The 16,564-nt window shown below is 40.8% G+C and overlaps 1 protein-coding gene across 2 annotated transcripts in view; it reads left to right on the forward strand.

Moving 5' to 3' along the window:
- Positions 1 to 2,251: 2,251 nt before the first annotated feature.
- The window catches only part of LOC149316382 (ubiquitin-conjugating enzyme E2 U-like), a 33,423-nt gene continuing 19,110 nt past the window's right edge, over positions 2,252 to 16,564 (forward strand). The window contains exons 1-7 of one of the 2 annotated variants that reach the window (XM_089518685.1): positions 2,252 to 2,613; positions 2,958 to 3,110; positions 5,051 to 5,132; positions 8,487 to 8,579; positions 11,092 to 11,189; positions 14,306 to 14,432; positions 15,186 to 15,270. In XM_089518685.1, the coding sequence (XP_089374811.1) occupies positions 3,042 to 3,110; positions 5,051 to 5,132; positions 8,487 to 8,579; positions 11,092 to 11,189; positions 14,306 to 14,432; positions 15,186 to 15,270 (554 nt within the window). In that variant the 5' untranslated portion in view covers positions 2,252 to 2,613; positions 2,958 to 3,041. The remainder of the gene's footprint in view (positions 2,614 to 2,957; positions 3,111 to 5,050; positions 5,133 to 8,486; positions 8,580 to 11,091; positions 11,190 to 14,305; positions 14,433 to 15,185; positions 15,271 to 16,564) is intronic. The other variant, XM_089518687.1, reaches the window with a different exon arrangement.

The following is a 16,564-nucleotide window of genomic DNA, read 5'->3' on the forward strand; positions in this document are numbered from 1 at the left end:
TCCATGCAATACACTTTTGCACAGTGTATTGCATTGTTTAGACACTGTATATTTTGATATAAGGGAATTCTTTGTCATTGCACTATTTGAATGTATTTTAGACATTAAAATTATTTTTATGTTTTATTCTGTTAGCAATTTTCCCTAGACCTTTCTGTTTATTCTGGCCTACTTTTAGACCAAAAACTTGGCAGCCATGCCTAGTTCTGTAAGTTTAAGCTTTTTGTTTTGAGTGACATATATAAGTCTTTTCTGAGGATAATGTACAGTAATGCAAATTTTAATCACCACGTTCATCAGTTATCCAACATATCTTTATGTGCAGCAAATTGAGATTAGGAAGATTAATTCAATTCACACCTAGCACTTCCTTCTAAGAATTTCAGGAGGCTATGCTTTAGAAATAGCTAAGAAACTATAGATATTCCAGAAGAAAGACTGTGATCTTGGGGATTCACCAGTGGAAGACTAGGCATGGAAGAGTTCATGTGGGAATCTCTTGAGGCATTACTTCTTATGTGATCTTAAGCCATTTCTAGTGCTGATTTTATAACAAAGAAAGTACCAAGTAATGAAAACTGTTGAAGGTTTCAAAAGTGCATGGGATAACAAGATAAAATGAAAGGAAACATTAAATGGCCCCTTTCTCAAACTGAGAATCACTAGATCGATGCCACCTTCAAAAATTCTGATCAGGTTATCTGCAGCCTTTTCATTATATTCAGCTATTCATTCTCCAGCCAAAATGTGATATTCTTCAACCATCCACCTCAAAATTACTTCTTAGGTATTCCATGCCCTAAAAGCACCAGATCCTTTCTGATCTTGGAAGCTAAGCAGGGTCAGCCTTGGATGGGAGACCGCAAATAAAACCAGGTGCTGTGGGCTATGGGCCAAAACAGACAGACCAAAATAAAGCTGTTTCAGGTCACTTTGGAGGTCTCTCTATTCACCCAATTTCTCCCCAGTTTTTAGCCTACTGTATCTTATTGTTTTTAAATTGTGATTATTTACTATTGTAGTTTTAGTATTGGATTGGGAGGTTGGGATGGGATTAATTTTGAATTTTATTGTATTCTAATGTACTTTTATTGTTGTAACCCTCCCGGATTGTCTGTGATTGGGTGGGCTATAAATAAATCATTTATTATTATTATTATTATTATTATTATTATTATTATTTTATATTCTGCTTAATTGCAGGGAATCCAAGCAGATTACAGCATTAAAACAAATACTTTTTAGGTATACATTAAAATGCCCAAATCCCTATCCCTCCCCCCAGTTATAAAATCATAAGTAATGCTAAAAAAGGATTAAACCAAAGGGACATTAAAAGCAGTAATATAAAATAACAATTAAAATAAATAAGAGATTTTGTAGCAGGGTCCGAATAGTTCCCTCCTCAGTTCCATAACACTGAACCATGGCAGTTAAAGTGCTGTCAAACTGGACTGTTTCTGCATTGCGGATACAGCCTGAGTCTTCTTTGCTTAAGGAAATGCTATGAAGTTCATGGGATTGCTACAAATCAACAGGCAACTTGAAGGCATAGACACACAGAGTCCATATGCTCCATTCCTGGCTGCTTTAGCCAAGCAATCAGACAAAGGTGAGAGGGAAGATAAATGACGTTCATGTATAATTGGTTTTTCTGAACTCTTCCAAGCTTTCAAAATCCATCCTTCTATAATCTGGTAACAGCAGAAATAGAGGTAGAGTCCAGAGACCTAGGCTGCCTCTGCACTGCATAAATAATGCAGTCTGACACCGCTTTAACTGCTATGGCTCAATGCTATGGAATGCTAGGATTTGTAATTTTGCCATAACAAACTACAAATCCCAGAATTCCATACCATTGGCCCATGGCAGTTAAATTGATGAAGCATCAGGTTTCTTATTCGCATGACATCACCCAGTCACTCATATAGGGATTTTGCCACTTGTGAGCTTCTCTCTTGGTTGGGTTTTTTATTATTATTATTATTATTCTATGTTCTTTGGTTTTGCCAGATACATAGCCTTCTCTGACAGAGCACCCCGGGTGCCACAACAAACTCCACATCCCAGGATCCCATAGCAAATTGAGCCATGGCAGTTAAAGCGGTGTCAAACTGCACAATTTCTGCATGCAGATGCAGCCTCAGTGTGGAATATCAGTACTAGGCAAAGGGCTTGTAGATTAACACCTCAGAGATTAACTGCATGAAAGAAGCTGAGGCTACAGTTTTTCTCTCAAAAAGTGCCACAAGGTGCAAGAAGGAACTGAGAACAGCAGTCACCATGCTGGGATAAATGTGATTTCTGATTGGATGAGCCCAAAAGGAACAAAGAAGGCCTGTGTTGATTGGTTGATAATTGTTTGCCAACATACCAAACTGTATTCACTGCAGGGAGGAAAACCTCCTGTTGCTAGGTAACATCTTATAAACAGAGCATCTCCCAGGCCTTGCAGTTTGCCTTTCTGCTCTAGCTTTCCTCTGGATGGGGACGCTGTATGTAGATAAGCAGTGGCTCAAGGTTGACCTCTCTGCTCTTCTTCACATAGCAGTACCTAAGAGCCTAGAGATGCTGAGGGTTTCTCATCCTCTCTTTCAGGATTGAATTGTGAAGGTAATATGATCTGTTTACTAGTATTTGCCTTGCACAGAGTGACCAGATGCCCTCATCGTGAAGGAGGATAAGGCACAGTAAAATGTAAAGCGTTCAAGGAAAAAAATGAAGGGTGTTCCACAATAAAAGCTAAAAACTGCTAGAAAGATAAATTCCTGCTTCTCAGTCACGCTCCAGATGGAGGACACTTGGGAATTCCTCCTGGACAGAAGATTGAAATGGAGGATGTATCCTGGAAAAGGAGGACGTCTGGTCACCCTGACCTTGCATGTCCCTAAGTGAGTTGGGTCTACCAGTTTGAAGAAAAGAACTTTTATAACCTTTTTTTAATTTTTATTTTTTAGGAGAAATTGTAAAGACTTTCTGCTGGTTAAAACATCCAAGTACTGCACCCCCTATAAAACTACAAGAACAAGATTCCTGCAAATATGATGCACACAAGAGCTTACTTGCTGTTAGAAAAAGAGTTTCTAGCATATGAAGAAGCCAACATCTTTGTGAGTATAGTTGGATTCCACCCATTTTGTTTATATTGGACAAGATTGCTAGTTGTTATCCTATTTCTTATTAATAAATACAATAGAGCAATTTCTTTCTTTCTTTCTCCCCCCTCCCCTCTTGTCCCATAAATCTAGAATGACTGGAACAAGCCCTGGCTGGATAGAGAGCTTTTATTTAAAGTTTTCAAGTAAACAAGGGTAGATGAAAAGCATTACCTTTCTTAAATGATTTAAATTAAACAAATGATTCCCCACCCTCTTTCCACCCCTGAGGGAAAGAAACCAATTTGCTACTCAAGTTTGCCAGGAACTAGTCTGCTATCACCTCAAAACTGCACGATTAATATTTAGGATCATGTGTTAAATGGCAGCAGCCCTTCCTTCTTTCCATAATCTTACAATAAGATTTTGTTGTTGAGTGCCTTCAAGTAATTTCTGACTGATGATGATCCTAAGGTGAACCAGTGGGTTTACATGGGTGAGCCAGGATTCAAACTCTGTTCTTCAGACCCATCATCCAGTACTCAAATCACTACCCCATGCTGGATCTACAATAAGGTTGCCATCTTTTAAACCCTCGTAATAGTCAGAGACCTTGCAAATATGGATTGTAAGGTTCTTCAGCTTGGCAATGCCATTTTGCATGTCCCACATCCATCGAAAGGCTGGTCTTGATGCAAAAGAATAAATGGGCACAATACAATGTCAGAAATAGCAATATGTAAAAAACAGTGGGAGAACCAGCTTCCCAGCACACTCTGTCACTGAATTTAAAGAAAATAATGTGGAGATTAGAGACAGATACAAGTGAGTTACAATTCACTAGGAAGTTCTGACCTATCAATCACCAGATGTCTAAAATGGGATGATGGACTGTTATCACACATGGGTGAAGACCCTGGATTGGGAGATGGATTGTAAAGTCCCAGACAGGTATAATGAGATGTCTCATTCTCACCACCACCAAAAACAGATTTGGCAGTTGCGGCTCCCAATTTAATGGCCAGTGGAGACCACAGGAGTGGCAGAGAAGTGTCCAGGTAGATTCCTATGGCTGAACACACAATGGGATATCTTGGGGAGGGGATCCTCCAGAGGTTCTGGCAGATGATGTTGATGTTCAGGCAGCTATGGGAATATAGCTTGGCACTCCTCTGCTGCTTTTCCACTCTCTGCCAGCAGTCTGGGGGAGGACTGCAGCACTAAAGAGTGGGTTTACATGGTTTGAACCTGGCTTGTTCTATTATGACCTCCTCAGTCACTAAAACTGTAATTAAATAGAACAAGCCAGGTTCAAACCATAGATTCAGAACTAGGCTAGTGCCAGCTGTTTTTTCCCCTCCACAAAACAGTTCCCAAAGTTCAGACTCTTATAAATAACTATGGTTTAACATCTAATGTGTAACAATCTCCTGCAACCTATGAAAGAGGAGATGATTTCCCTCAAGGGGAGAAGATACCGGAGGTCAGATTAGTTACTACCACCAGGAGGGCCTTCTCTATCTCGGCCCCCAATCTCTGGAACTCGCTTCCCGATGAGCTCTGCTCGGCCACCTTACTGAACCAATTTAAGAAGGGGTTAAAAACACACCTCTTCGAGCAGGCATACCCCTGACTCCTGACTCCTGACTCCCGATGTGCTGCCCCCCCCCCCTCGTCAGCACTGTTGAGCTGGCACGAGATGTGGTTTTATTGCTGTAGCTGGTGTTCTGATGTTTTATATGATGTTTTGCATTTTGATGGTTTTAGATTGTATTTGCACATGTTGTTAACCACTTTGATTTTTAAAAAAGCGGTATATAAATAAAAATTTTATTTATTATTTTACCCATTAAGGAGATGATTTCTATCAAGGGGAGAGAATTCCCATTAAGGCCGAATCAGGCCATTGTATTATAAAGTATATTAGTCAAGCCATTGTTTTTCTCCTTCCTTAGGGCATTTCTCTTAATCCTGTGGAAAACAACTTGATGGAATGGGTAGCTGAAATAGGAGGACTGAAGGATTCCCTGTGGGAAGGTAGCTATCCTGTGTCCCAGCCCTTTGTAGTACAGTGTGATATTATACTGCCAAAACAAGTATGGATACCAATGTGAAGTCGAAGGCTTTCATGGCCAGCATCCATAGTTTTTTGTGGGTTCTTCAGGCTTTGTGGCCATGTTCTAGAAGAGTTTATTCCTGATGTTTTGCCAGCATCTGTGGCTGGCATCTTCAGAGAATGCTTGCCTAGAAAGGAGTCAGGAATAAACCCTTCTAGAAGATGGCCACATAGCCTGAAAAACCCACAAAAAAATCTAACTATGGATATGATATTTTAATTTTGCATTATTGCTTTTTATATAGCCTTTTCCCAAAATAATTACAGTCTATGTTGTCATAAACAATTTATGTTGTCATAAACATGATGCTTTATCTTACCTTTATCAGGAGCAACAAAATGTGCACAGCATTGTGACCAAGGAGGGCTCTGGGTTTCTTCACAATAGATTACAAAAAGCAATAAGGAGGAGAGAGTAGAGTGGATGGAAACATAACTTAATACTAAAGTCAAATGGACTAGAGAATCCTGTTCTTTTACACCCAGAACTATTGGAGTAAACAGACACCTGAAACCTGTGGTCCAAAGTAGGATGAGCATTATCCACAATGGCAGAATAGCCCCTATCCCAGACCACAGGCCACCATTGCAAACAAACACATTGAGGCCCACATTTTTGAAAACATACAAGCCAGTTGTTACTCAGGTATGTCTCGAACGTAGAGTAAAACATGCACAGTAAGTTCCTTGGTAACAAAAGTAAAAAGAGCATAGCAGCTTTCAAATTAGTAAATCCAATAGAAAAATTAAATTGAGTTATTTCTTCAATCACCTTATGAGATAATGAAAGAATTACATTAACTTACTTAGTAAGTACAATGTGCCCTTCACATTTGCTGAGGTTAAGGGTGAAGGACACCGTGAAAGTGGAAAAACCACAAATAAAAACTTTAATTTTACCTGGGAGAACACCTCTCTAGGCATCTCTAGTTTTTCCAGTGCAACTCTGTGGTCAACATCTGGTAGCAGCTGACCATAGAATCAGACTGAAGAACTTACAAATGTCTAGAGATATGAAAGTCATAAAAATACATACATTTCAATAGCTTTATCATTTTGTTCAAAACTCCAAACTTATTAAACGCCCAAACTCACTGAAGGATTAAATAAAAAAAAGAATGGGAAGGGTGAGAAGAGAGAAAAGAAAATAAGGAAGAGGTTTGATGAAAATATTTTATTTAATCATTCAAGAGCCTATCACTTTCGGTGTAATACACTTAATGCTTGAAAAGGAGCTCACTCCAAATAATGTTACATAATAGTTGTTTATTATATAATAATATACAGTGAAAACCACTCTATGACATAATCAATAGAGGATAAAATGTTCCTGAAGAGAGTCACAACATACTTCTCCAAACACTTGCTTTTCATACAGGCCTAAAAAGTCTGACATTCTGAGGTGGTAAGTCCAGGGCCAGTCTGGAGTATTATACTCAACAGCTGGCCCCAGACTGGCCCCAATGGCACCCACATGCACTTGGCCAAACCCAGTGCGGCAGTGCAGCATTGTTTACACAGGCCAGCCATGCTGACACCACATTGGCACAACTGGCCCACCCCCAGAGCCATCTCCACATTCCTTAACTACAGGAGCTCTGTGCATAGGCCTCCTGGTGTGCTGGCACTTCTCCAGAGGGTAGGATCACCAGTTCAATTAATGAGAGGAGGGGTAGAGGGACTCCCCCTGATCACATGGTGAAAACACCTCTGAAAAAGCACTGCTGCACTATGAGGCCTCGGTCCATGGAGTTACTGCAGGTAAGAGATGTGGCGTCAGTGGCTTCAGGGTCAAGCCATCCCCTTTTCCTATGTTGCTCAGCACAAGGAACGGATATGGTGTGGTGCCTAGTGTGCTTGCCAGCCCAAATTGGGCCTGATTCATCTGTTCACACACCACAAAACTCCATGTCATTCTGAGACAGGAGACAAACTTTCCTGCTTTCCTGACTGTGGCAATGAAAGATACAGCCACTCTAATGAAGTCTAATGACCTAGGTTACTAAATTATGATGGGATACAGACCTGCAGTTTGTAGCGTGGCAGCGGCGGCAAAAGGGTTAGGGAGCACGCACCATTTACACGCTCCCTAACCCTAGTACATACTAGGCTAACCCTAGTACGTACTGGATGCGGAAAATGGTGGCGCCCTGTACATACGGGTGCTGCCATTTTTGACGTGATGGACGCCTAGTGTCTGCACGTCCTGGTGCCTTTGTGACACCACAAGTGCACCATTGGCTCCTTGAGGTGTCACAAAGGCACCACAAAAAGAACCCACTTTTTGTGGGTTCTTTTTGCTCTGTGATGGAGCCGCGCGATTTGTGCGCTGCGGCTCCCTCGCGGAGCATGAGGGCAGTCTGTATCCCGCCAGAGTTATCATTTTTAGTGTTAACTGAAAATTCACTAGAAAAATCTAGTGAATTCGAATCACTGGCTGAGAGCCACACAGTTAAACTGGGTCCATTTGTTCTGAAAAGTTAGTAGTACAATGTGACCAAGCAGACTGGGGCTGAATCTTACTATCAGATGAGTCCCAATAGTTACTCTTCTAGCCATGACATCTTCATATTGCAACATTTGATGAAATGGTGGGAGGCATCTAAGAACAAAAGCAGCACTTTTTTCCTTACTATATTCTATTTTCTTTATGTTTCTGTATAACAATGTTGTATGGAGATAACACATGTAATTCAATTCAATTAAAATAGCTGTCCTGTGCTTCAGTCTATAGGTATACCTCAGTTAACAAGTTCCTGGGCATTATTTCTTTAACAGAAAATTTGACAGTAGAGGCAAAAATAACATTGAAAGCATAGGGATAGATTCCTACACCACAAAAATGGCATAATAGTTCGACATGTTTCAGCAAATGTTTTTCTCAAAATGGGAGCTGCCACCAGAATTCCTTACTGAGAATGAACAGCAAAACAGAGAAAAGGAGAAAAGAGCTAAGCTTGCCTCATTGGCCATCCCCACACACATGTTGAAAAAGTCCAAATCTGTAAGTCTGGCCGCCAAAGGGGAAATCATAAGAAAAGTAGAGGCTAGTGAAAGAAAAAAATCATCCTGTTATTGTTTGTGTGATATGAAACACCACATCAAGTAAGCTTTTTTGTAAATAAGCAAAAACATTTTGAACCTTCTGGAACCCATTTGAAAGTTTCTTCTAAAATGCATCCAAGGATGACTTTTTCTTTCACTAGCCTCTATTTTTCTTAAGCATCTATATTCTCACATATTATATATGTTATACATATTGTGCTCTCTGATAGGAGCTGAACTCCAACTATCGCTGCGGTACAATGAAAACTACAACAACATCCCCCCACGAGTTAATTTCAACACCATCCCATTCCATCCCAATGGTAAGGATATTATTGATCATATTGCTTTCCAATGGTGGTTGAACAGCCACAAAAGTCAACCTCAATTTGCTCCTGTATTTCAGAGAGTACTTCAGACTGTGCTTCAGCAATTGAAAGTAATTTAATAATTGCAGCCTTTTGTCAGTAGTAGTGAAGGTCTACCCCAGGGGTCAGCAACCTACGGCCCACGGGCCGCATGCGGCCTGCCAAGGCCTAGGGACTGGCCCCAGCCCAGTCCTGCCGCCTATTGCCGCCCGCAAAAGGCATCCTCCTCCCTCCTTCCCGGCCTCTGTGAAGGCCCAAGCCTCCACAGAGGCCGGGAAAGGGCGCGGGGGCCGCCCGCAATCGCAGTGATCGTGGCCGGCCTCCTCCCTCCTTCCCAGCCTCTGTGAAGGCCCAAGCCATGGGCAGGGAAGGGAGGGAGGGAGGGGGTCATCCTCCTCCTTCCCATCCTTCCCTTCCCGCAGCTGCCAGACAGCCGCGAGGAGGGAAGGAAGGGGGTGGGGGAAGAGGAGGAGGAAGAGGAAGAGGGAGGGAGGGAGGGAGGGAAGAAGGAGGAGGAGTAGGGAGGAAGGAAGGAAGGAAGGAGCAGGAGGAGGAGGGAGGAAGGAAGGAGGAGGAAGGAAGAAGAGGAGGAGGAAGGAGGAGGAGGAGGAGGGAGGGAGGAAGGAAGGAGGAGGAAGGAGGAAGAGGAAGAAGGAGGAGGAGGAGGGAGGAAGGAAGGAGCAGGAGGAGGAGGAGGAGGAAGAAGAAGAAGAGTAGCAGGAGGAGGAGGAGGATTTCCATTACATTTGTACAGGTGTGCTCTGTTTTAACAATGATAATGGTGATGATGATGATGACGACGACGACGATGATGATGATGATGATATCAGTCAGTTTCTGAGACATGCACTCACTCTTTCTGAAGGTGAGACAGTGGCCTGTTACAGACTGCCAAAATAAAGCTGCTTCGGGTCTCTTTGGAGGTATGCTGTTTAAATGATGCATGGGTCCTACGAATCCGGAAGTCGCGCCAAAGCCACGCTCCATTCCTAAGCACTGGAGTGAAGCTTTGGTGCAGCTTCTGGATTCTTAGGACCCATACATCATTTAAACAGCATACCTCCAAAGAGACCCGAAGCAGCTTTATTTTGGCAGTCTGTAACAGGCCAGTGTGACTTTCCAAAGTGCATTTCTGTGTATTTTCGGTGCTTTTAATGCTAAAAGGTCTGCTTTAACAATGATAGTGATGATGATGATGATGATGATGATGATGATGATGATGATGACTATGATGATGATGATGGGGATATTGATATTGATATCAGCCAGCTTCTGAGGCCCAAATGTCCTCCAGTCTGATCATGCCTAAGAAACATGCATTTATATTAACATTTTTTAAAAAGCATCAAATTTTTTCGCATGTCCTCCATTTTAAAAAAGTGTCCTACATTTGAAAATGTTGTCCTATTTTATTTATTTATTTATTTATTTATTTATTGGCTTCGGACCCCCCAGAGGGACAGCAACCCGGCCCCTGGCTCAAAAAGGTTGCCTACCCTTGGTCTACCCCCTGCATTGACTTGTTACATTTTCCCAAGGAGCTCAAAACAGTATTTTAGCCTCACCTATTGAGATTGTCTAGGTTAAGAAAGTTTGACTTGCCAACAAAGTGTCTGGATGAGCCATTCAAAGCCAGCTCTAACCATTGCATCTCTACTGGCTTTCTAAAATAATCCATTTGGTAGGTGACCATGCCATGTTTTGAGGTCTTCTGAACATGTATACCAAGATGGAGTGAATATTCAAGAGACATTTTTGGAATGAAAATTTTCTTTGTTAAAAACTTTGTTAACTGAGGTACTGTAGGTCTCTCATGTAAGCAGAGAGGCAGCATGCTCTCCTTTCACTCTTTGTGAACCTCCTTCATTTCCTACTTATTCAAGATGAAATTTGATTTGTGTTTACCAAAAGCAGTTCCTTTTCAGTAGTCCCGCCAGAGAGCTCTGTCCAACAAAGTTGCCTGCTCTGAGAATTCTAGATTAAAACTTGACTTTAAGGAGGCCATTGTAATGTTAAGTCTGTTTTCATTTTGTTTTGTGTATGGATTTCATACTCTTTTGATTATTTATTAGCTTTTGCTAATTTTATTTATTTATTTATTTATTTATTTATTTATTTATATTCTGCATTTCCCCCAAAATGGGATTGAAGGTGATCTAAAACTGTTCAGTTATTCTGTTTCTGCTTTTGTGATTATTTTGCTTTTTCAATTGTAATTTCTTCAATGTTTCTACATTTGTGGGTGGCTGCATTGAATTCTCTGTTATACAACAGGATATACTTTTTAAAAAACTATAAATAATATTTCATATTGCTACACATTTTTTTCACTATTCACTGTACAGAATATAATTGGTTCCAGCTTTGCCAAAAATAATAGTTATACATAGTTTGAAGCATTTGATTACCATGTAAGTGTGCAAATCTCAAATTGTGATTTTTTTTCCCTTTTTGTTCTCCATCCAAGTGGATCCACAATCTGGGAGACCTTGTGTGGATTTTCTAGATGATCTTACCAAGTGGAACCCAAAATTTACAATAACTAATATACTACTTAGTATCCAGGTAAAGAAAGTACAAACCATAATTTATCTACTATTTCTGTTATCAATGAGAGAATTAAAATTAGTGTTGCATTTTGAAGAATCCTAAAAGCTGCTTAAGTGAATGCAAGGAACATAGTCCAGTGGAATTTTATTTCTTTCAACATTTGTCCTTCCTCTGTTACATATTGCAACTTCTCTGCATTTCAAATACATACAGTTTGACAGTTTGGGTTGAGAGGAAAGAAATAGATGTTGCTTTGAATGCGTTATGGCACCAGTTGAAGTTTCTAGCAGCTAAATTGTGAGGTGGGATGCTTCAGTAAATAACCTAGAAACACTTGCATTTTTTGAATAGAAAAACAGATCACAAGATTTATTGGTTACAGCTGTGAAAGGTTTGACCCAGAAGAGATCAGATCCAGACACTGGCCAACATAGCTTTTGTTCGATGAATCACACACATTCTGAATGCTGGTAACCTCTGGAGTAACAGCAGGTGTGATGCCATTTGAGTATAAACCTCAGTGTGGATCATTCATCACCTGGATGTGAAGCTGGACATGACTTGTGCTGTTTTCACACTGAAAGCCTTGTAATGGAATCCTCATTGGGTATAACAGGCATGCAGGCCTCATCACAAAATCTGGATCTCATCCAACTGAGTGGTCGGCAAAAGCTACACTTTTCTGCACCCTGCCATCCTGTAGTGAAAACTTTGCCTTCCACCAGTGAAGGTCACCCCTGGGAAATGACTGCAGTCCCACAGTTTCCCTCCACTGCATGGAGCCTGCCAAAACGATGCAGTAGTCTGGGAAGGAGAGACACGTCAGTGTAGCCAGTATGGCACCAGGCTTTCCCTCCCTGTCATGGACTCCAAAACGGCTTCCCTAGTGAGTCTGTGTCTGTCTTTTTCATACAGTCTTTGGCATTATCTTTCAACTAAGCTTTGAAATATGCAGCTTCTTTCCTTACAGTTCATTTTGCTTGTGTGTTTATTGTGCTTCTTACCAGCCTGCTCTGATACAATTTCAACAAGATGGTTGTTATAGTTAGTAAAATATAATGAGATACAGGTGCGTTACAGACCGCCGAGAAGCGGTGGTCTGCCGCCGCCGCCGGTTGCAGCGTCCGGGAACCGCAGCAGCCAAACGGCATGGTTCCCGGACGCTGCCAAGAAGGAGCATGAAAATCGCACTCCTTCTTGCGGTCCGGAAGAGATGCCGTGAGGCGCTAGTCAGGCACTCGCGGCGTCACTTCCACTGTGCGACATACGGACGCACAGTGTCCGCTATGTCAAAATGGCACGGCCGTGTGGAACGGCCACTGCCATTTGTTACGGACTCTGTCCGTAATAGGAGTAGGAGCATCTAGAAGAGACGTCCCTTTTTCAAACTGGGACGTCCTGAGGACGTCCGAAATAGCGGTCTGTAAACTGCCACAGTCTATCTGTAAAGGCACTAGCAGTAATAACCATGTTTATTTTGGATATTATGTGTGTGGGAACACTTCAGACACTGCTAATGGCAAGGTGACTGACAAGCTTTTTCAGATGACATAGTGATGATATTTAGGATCCGCCACTATTTCACCACTGTTCTGCACAGGCTGCATAACTTTGCAGGAGATGATTGTGGATAGTGTAAAAAAAGCTGACTAGCTTTCTGTCACTATACTTTGTGTGTTGTCGTTAATTGCTGTAAATCAACTTCAACTCATGGTAACCCTATGAATGAGGGACCTCCAAGTCACCCTATCATCAACAGTCTTGTTCAGATCTTGCAGACTCAGGGCTGTGTCTTCCTTGATTGAGTCTATCCATCTGGATTGCGGTATTCTTCCTTTTCCTACCGTGTTATACTTTGCCAGCCATTATTGACTTTTATAGTGAGTCATGATATGTCTCATGATATGTCCAAAGTTTAACAGTCTTGCTTTAGTCATCTTGCCTTCTAAGGAGAGTTCAGGCTTGATTTGCCCTACGACCCATTGATTTGTCTTCTTAGCAGTCTACAGCAGCTGTAGAACACCTCTCCAGGACATTTCCATTAGGTTGATTTTCTTCCTATCAGCTTTCTTCACTCTGCAGATTTCACAGCCCTACATAGAAATTGGAAATATGATGGCATGGAAAATCCTAATTTTAGTATTCAGTGTTAAATCTTGACACTTCAGGATCTTATCTAGTTCCTTCGTAGTTGCCCTTCCAAATCCTAGTCTTCTGATTTATTAACAGCAGTCTCCATTCTGATTGACTGGCCGAAGGTATGGAAAACCTAAAATTATTTCAATGACTTAATTGTCTACTTTAAACTTATCTAAAACAACTGTTGGCATTATTGTTTTCTTAATACAGTATACAAATGTAAACCTGCCTTGGAACTTTCTTCAGTAATCCTTTGACGTCTTGGTTATTTTTTGCTAGTAATATGGTATCATATGTGTTTCTTTAAATTGTTGGTGTTCCTTCCTCCAGTTTGTACACCATGACATAAATACCTGAATTTCCAGTTAACCAGCTGAATGCTGTCAGATGGATGAATCCTAATCAAAAAAGAAAAGGGAAAAAGCTGTTGGTGATCTCCTTCCTTGTTTCCATTAGGCAGGATGCAAGGGCTCTTGGCATTCCAGAGACACAATGGAGTTCAGAATTATTGCTATATTGCTAAGAATCCTTGTTCTTCCATTGGAATATTAAGCATTCAAGAATCCTCATGTATATGCTAAATGTGCTAGGAGCAAGCATTAATCTTGTCTGGTCAGACCTTCATCATTCACTACATCACATGATTTGGGATGTAAGCTCTCTGTGAATGGATGTAATAGCTGAGAAGGAATAAACTGATCTGGGTCCTTCATCCTATCTCCTGTCCCTTAGCTGTGCTTGGCCATGGCATCCTGTAGGAAAGTGGCAATTGATGAAGACAGAGTATAAAGAAAAGAGATGTAGTCTGATTACTCTTTTTTTTTTAATCAACATGCATGCATAGAGCAGGATTTGTGCCCAGTATCTCCACAGGCATGTCTAAAGAAACCTTTGAATTGTGTTTATGCATGCATAAAACCAAGTTAGTTTCTGGTTGAATCTGATGATGAATAAAACTTTACAAACTGGTATGTGCATGTGTCTTTACACAGGTTTTGCTGTCTAATCCAGTCTTGGATAATGCAGTGAACTTGGAAGCAGCTATAATGCTGGAGAACAATTATCCCCTGTATAGACAAAGAGTTATACAGTGTGTTGAAGCTAGCCAGAACCTAGGAGGTAATAAACCTCTATGCTTTATGCTATTAGTCATAAATATATTCTTTGAGCACCATGGGGAGTTTTAGAAGAAACCATTTAAATGGCTTTTTAAAAAACTTGTATTTTACACATAGCAGTAAATTTTAATTAGTGTGATTGGCAGTGTAACTTGAGTATGGATTCTATAGGCGGATCTGTGATCTCACAAAGCACATTTGCCAGACAATGTTCAGAGGTGATGCAAAGATCATGAGACTAGAGTAACTCTGATGTTTGAGAAGATTACACCAATGATTCCTTCAGATGCCATATTTATCGTAACATCACACATACTTAGAAGTATGTGCAAATCAGTGCATGGGCTCAAACCACAACCAAAGTACTCGATATTGTGGTTTGAGCCTAAATACATATTGACCACAATTTTGCCATTGTATTTGGACGTGATCTCCATCTTCCATACATTTTGATTTCATCTAAAGAAATCGGAAATGTGTCTGAAGTATACTCAATGGAAACATGGATGGTTCTGGAAATTTTCCACTAATTATGAGCCTTCCAAATTTATGTGACCATTCCTTTTTTTAGATAATATTGTATATGTTACTTGCCTGATTTATTGGTTGTGTTCATCATGGGTTCTATAAAGGATCAAAAAGTCAGACTTGTGACTATCTTTTAAGCTCCTATTGCTGCTCTTTACAAACACTTGCTTCTGTCGCAAGCAGAAACTTCAGATACTCTATTTTAAAATCAACTTCTCTTTTATAGATATTGCTGAAAAATTAGAAATACATCCTCCACCAATCAATTTTCTACCTCCCCCTGAAGAAAACGTGGAGCGTGCCCAAGTCAGGTAATAAATTTGGGCCACAAGAACCCAAATATATTTTTAAAGAGAAACTTTGGTAAAAATTCCCAGGCTGGCAAGCAATAAAATGACAAAAAGGCCAAAGACATAAAGCCATTATAAGATAAAATGGCAAAGGCAGCATTAAAACAAAACCATAGATTTTTAACAGAATGGGCATACACCATAATAAATATCACTTACTCTCTATAACAGGGAGAGTAGGGGACCACATTAACCTTTCAAGAGATCCAAATATTTTTTTTTAAATTGACACCAGTTTGCCTCCAAAGCCCTGCAGGAGACATGGGTCCTGTTTTGAGGCCTTCCTAGACTCCTAAAGGGCATTTTGAGGCATTAAAAAAAATAGCAAAAATTCATTTTGACCACCTGGGGCAGGTTATTGGGACTCCAGATTTTGTGGAAATGCCCTCTACACCACTTACAGATCATTTTGGAGCATTTCAGAGCATTTTTTTTAAACCTCTGGGGCACTATGGACAGCACAAAAATAGCCATGGGGGTTGTATGCAGCCTGTGGGCCAGCCACACTTTATCCACTCCTCCTGTATGCTATATATTGAGATACCAGACAAATAAAAAGTTATTTGCTTAGCACCAAAGTGACATCGACTTATGCAGCAAGCATCCCATAGCTTTGAGGACTATGAGTAAAAACCTCTCACTCTTTCGCCAATGTTCTCCTAATGTTAGATAGCAGGGATATGGAGGAAGGAATCTAATACAACACTGATGAGACATAAGGTCAATATCAACCTGTTTAGGGCTTTATAGATAATCCAGGATTTTGAATTGTTCCTCAAAATGGATCTGTAGCTCATGTGGTTGTTCAGAACTGGCAAATTATAATTCATGTAGCTAGTCCCAATTATCAACCATTTTGTACTATTTGGTGTGTCCAGGAAGTCAAATAAATGAAGAAGTTCAGTAAATCATACATTCCAGCTGCTATAGCATACCTATATAGGTAAAGGAAACCTCCTCCTTTTTAAAAAGCAGGCTATGGGTGCATCTGCACTGTAGAAATAATACACTTTGACACTACTCTAACTGCACGGCCCCATTCTACAGAGTCCTGGGATTTGTAGTTTTGTGGGGCACTAGTATGGTTTCACAGGGGAGGTTAAAAACCTTGTAGTCTGGGATTCTGGGAGCTAAAGTCCAAATCCCTTTTGGGATCGCTGTGTTATGGCTAGAAGGGAGGGCTGAAGCAGGACACACACACACACACAGGGGGGGGGGTGGTGCATGGGGACTCAGACCAGGAGGCAAGTATTTA

The sequence above is a fragment of the Sceloporus occidentalis genome, unplaced genomic scaffold (genome assembly GCF_023333645.1).
Source record: "Sceloporus occidentalis isolate IW3139 unplaced genomic scaffold, rSceOcc1.0.p SCAF_3, whole genome shotgun sequence".
NCBI classification, from domain to species: domain Eukaryota; kingdom Metazoa; phylum Chordata; class Lepidosauria; order Squamata; family Phrynosomatidae; genus Sceloporus; species Sceloporus occidentalis.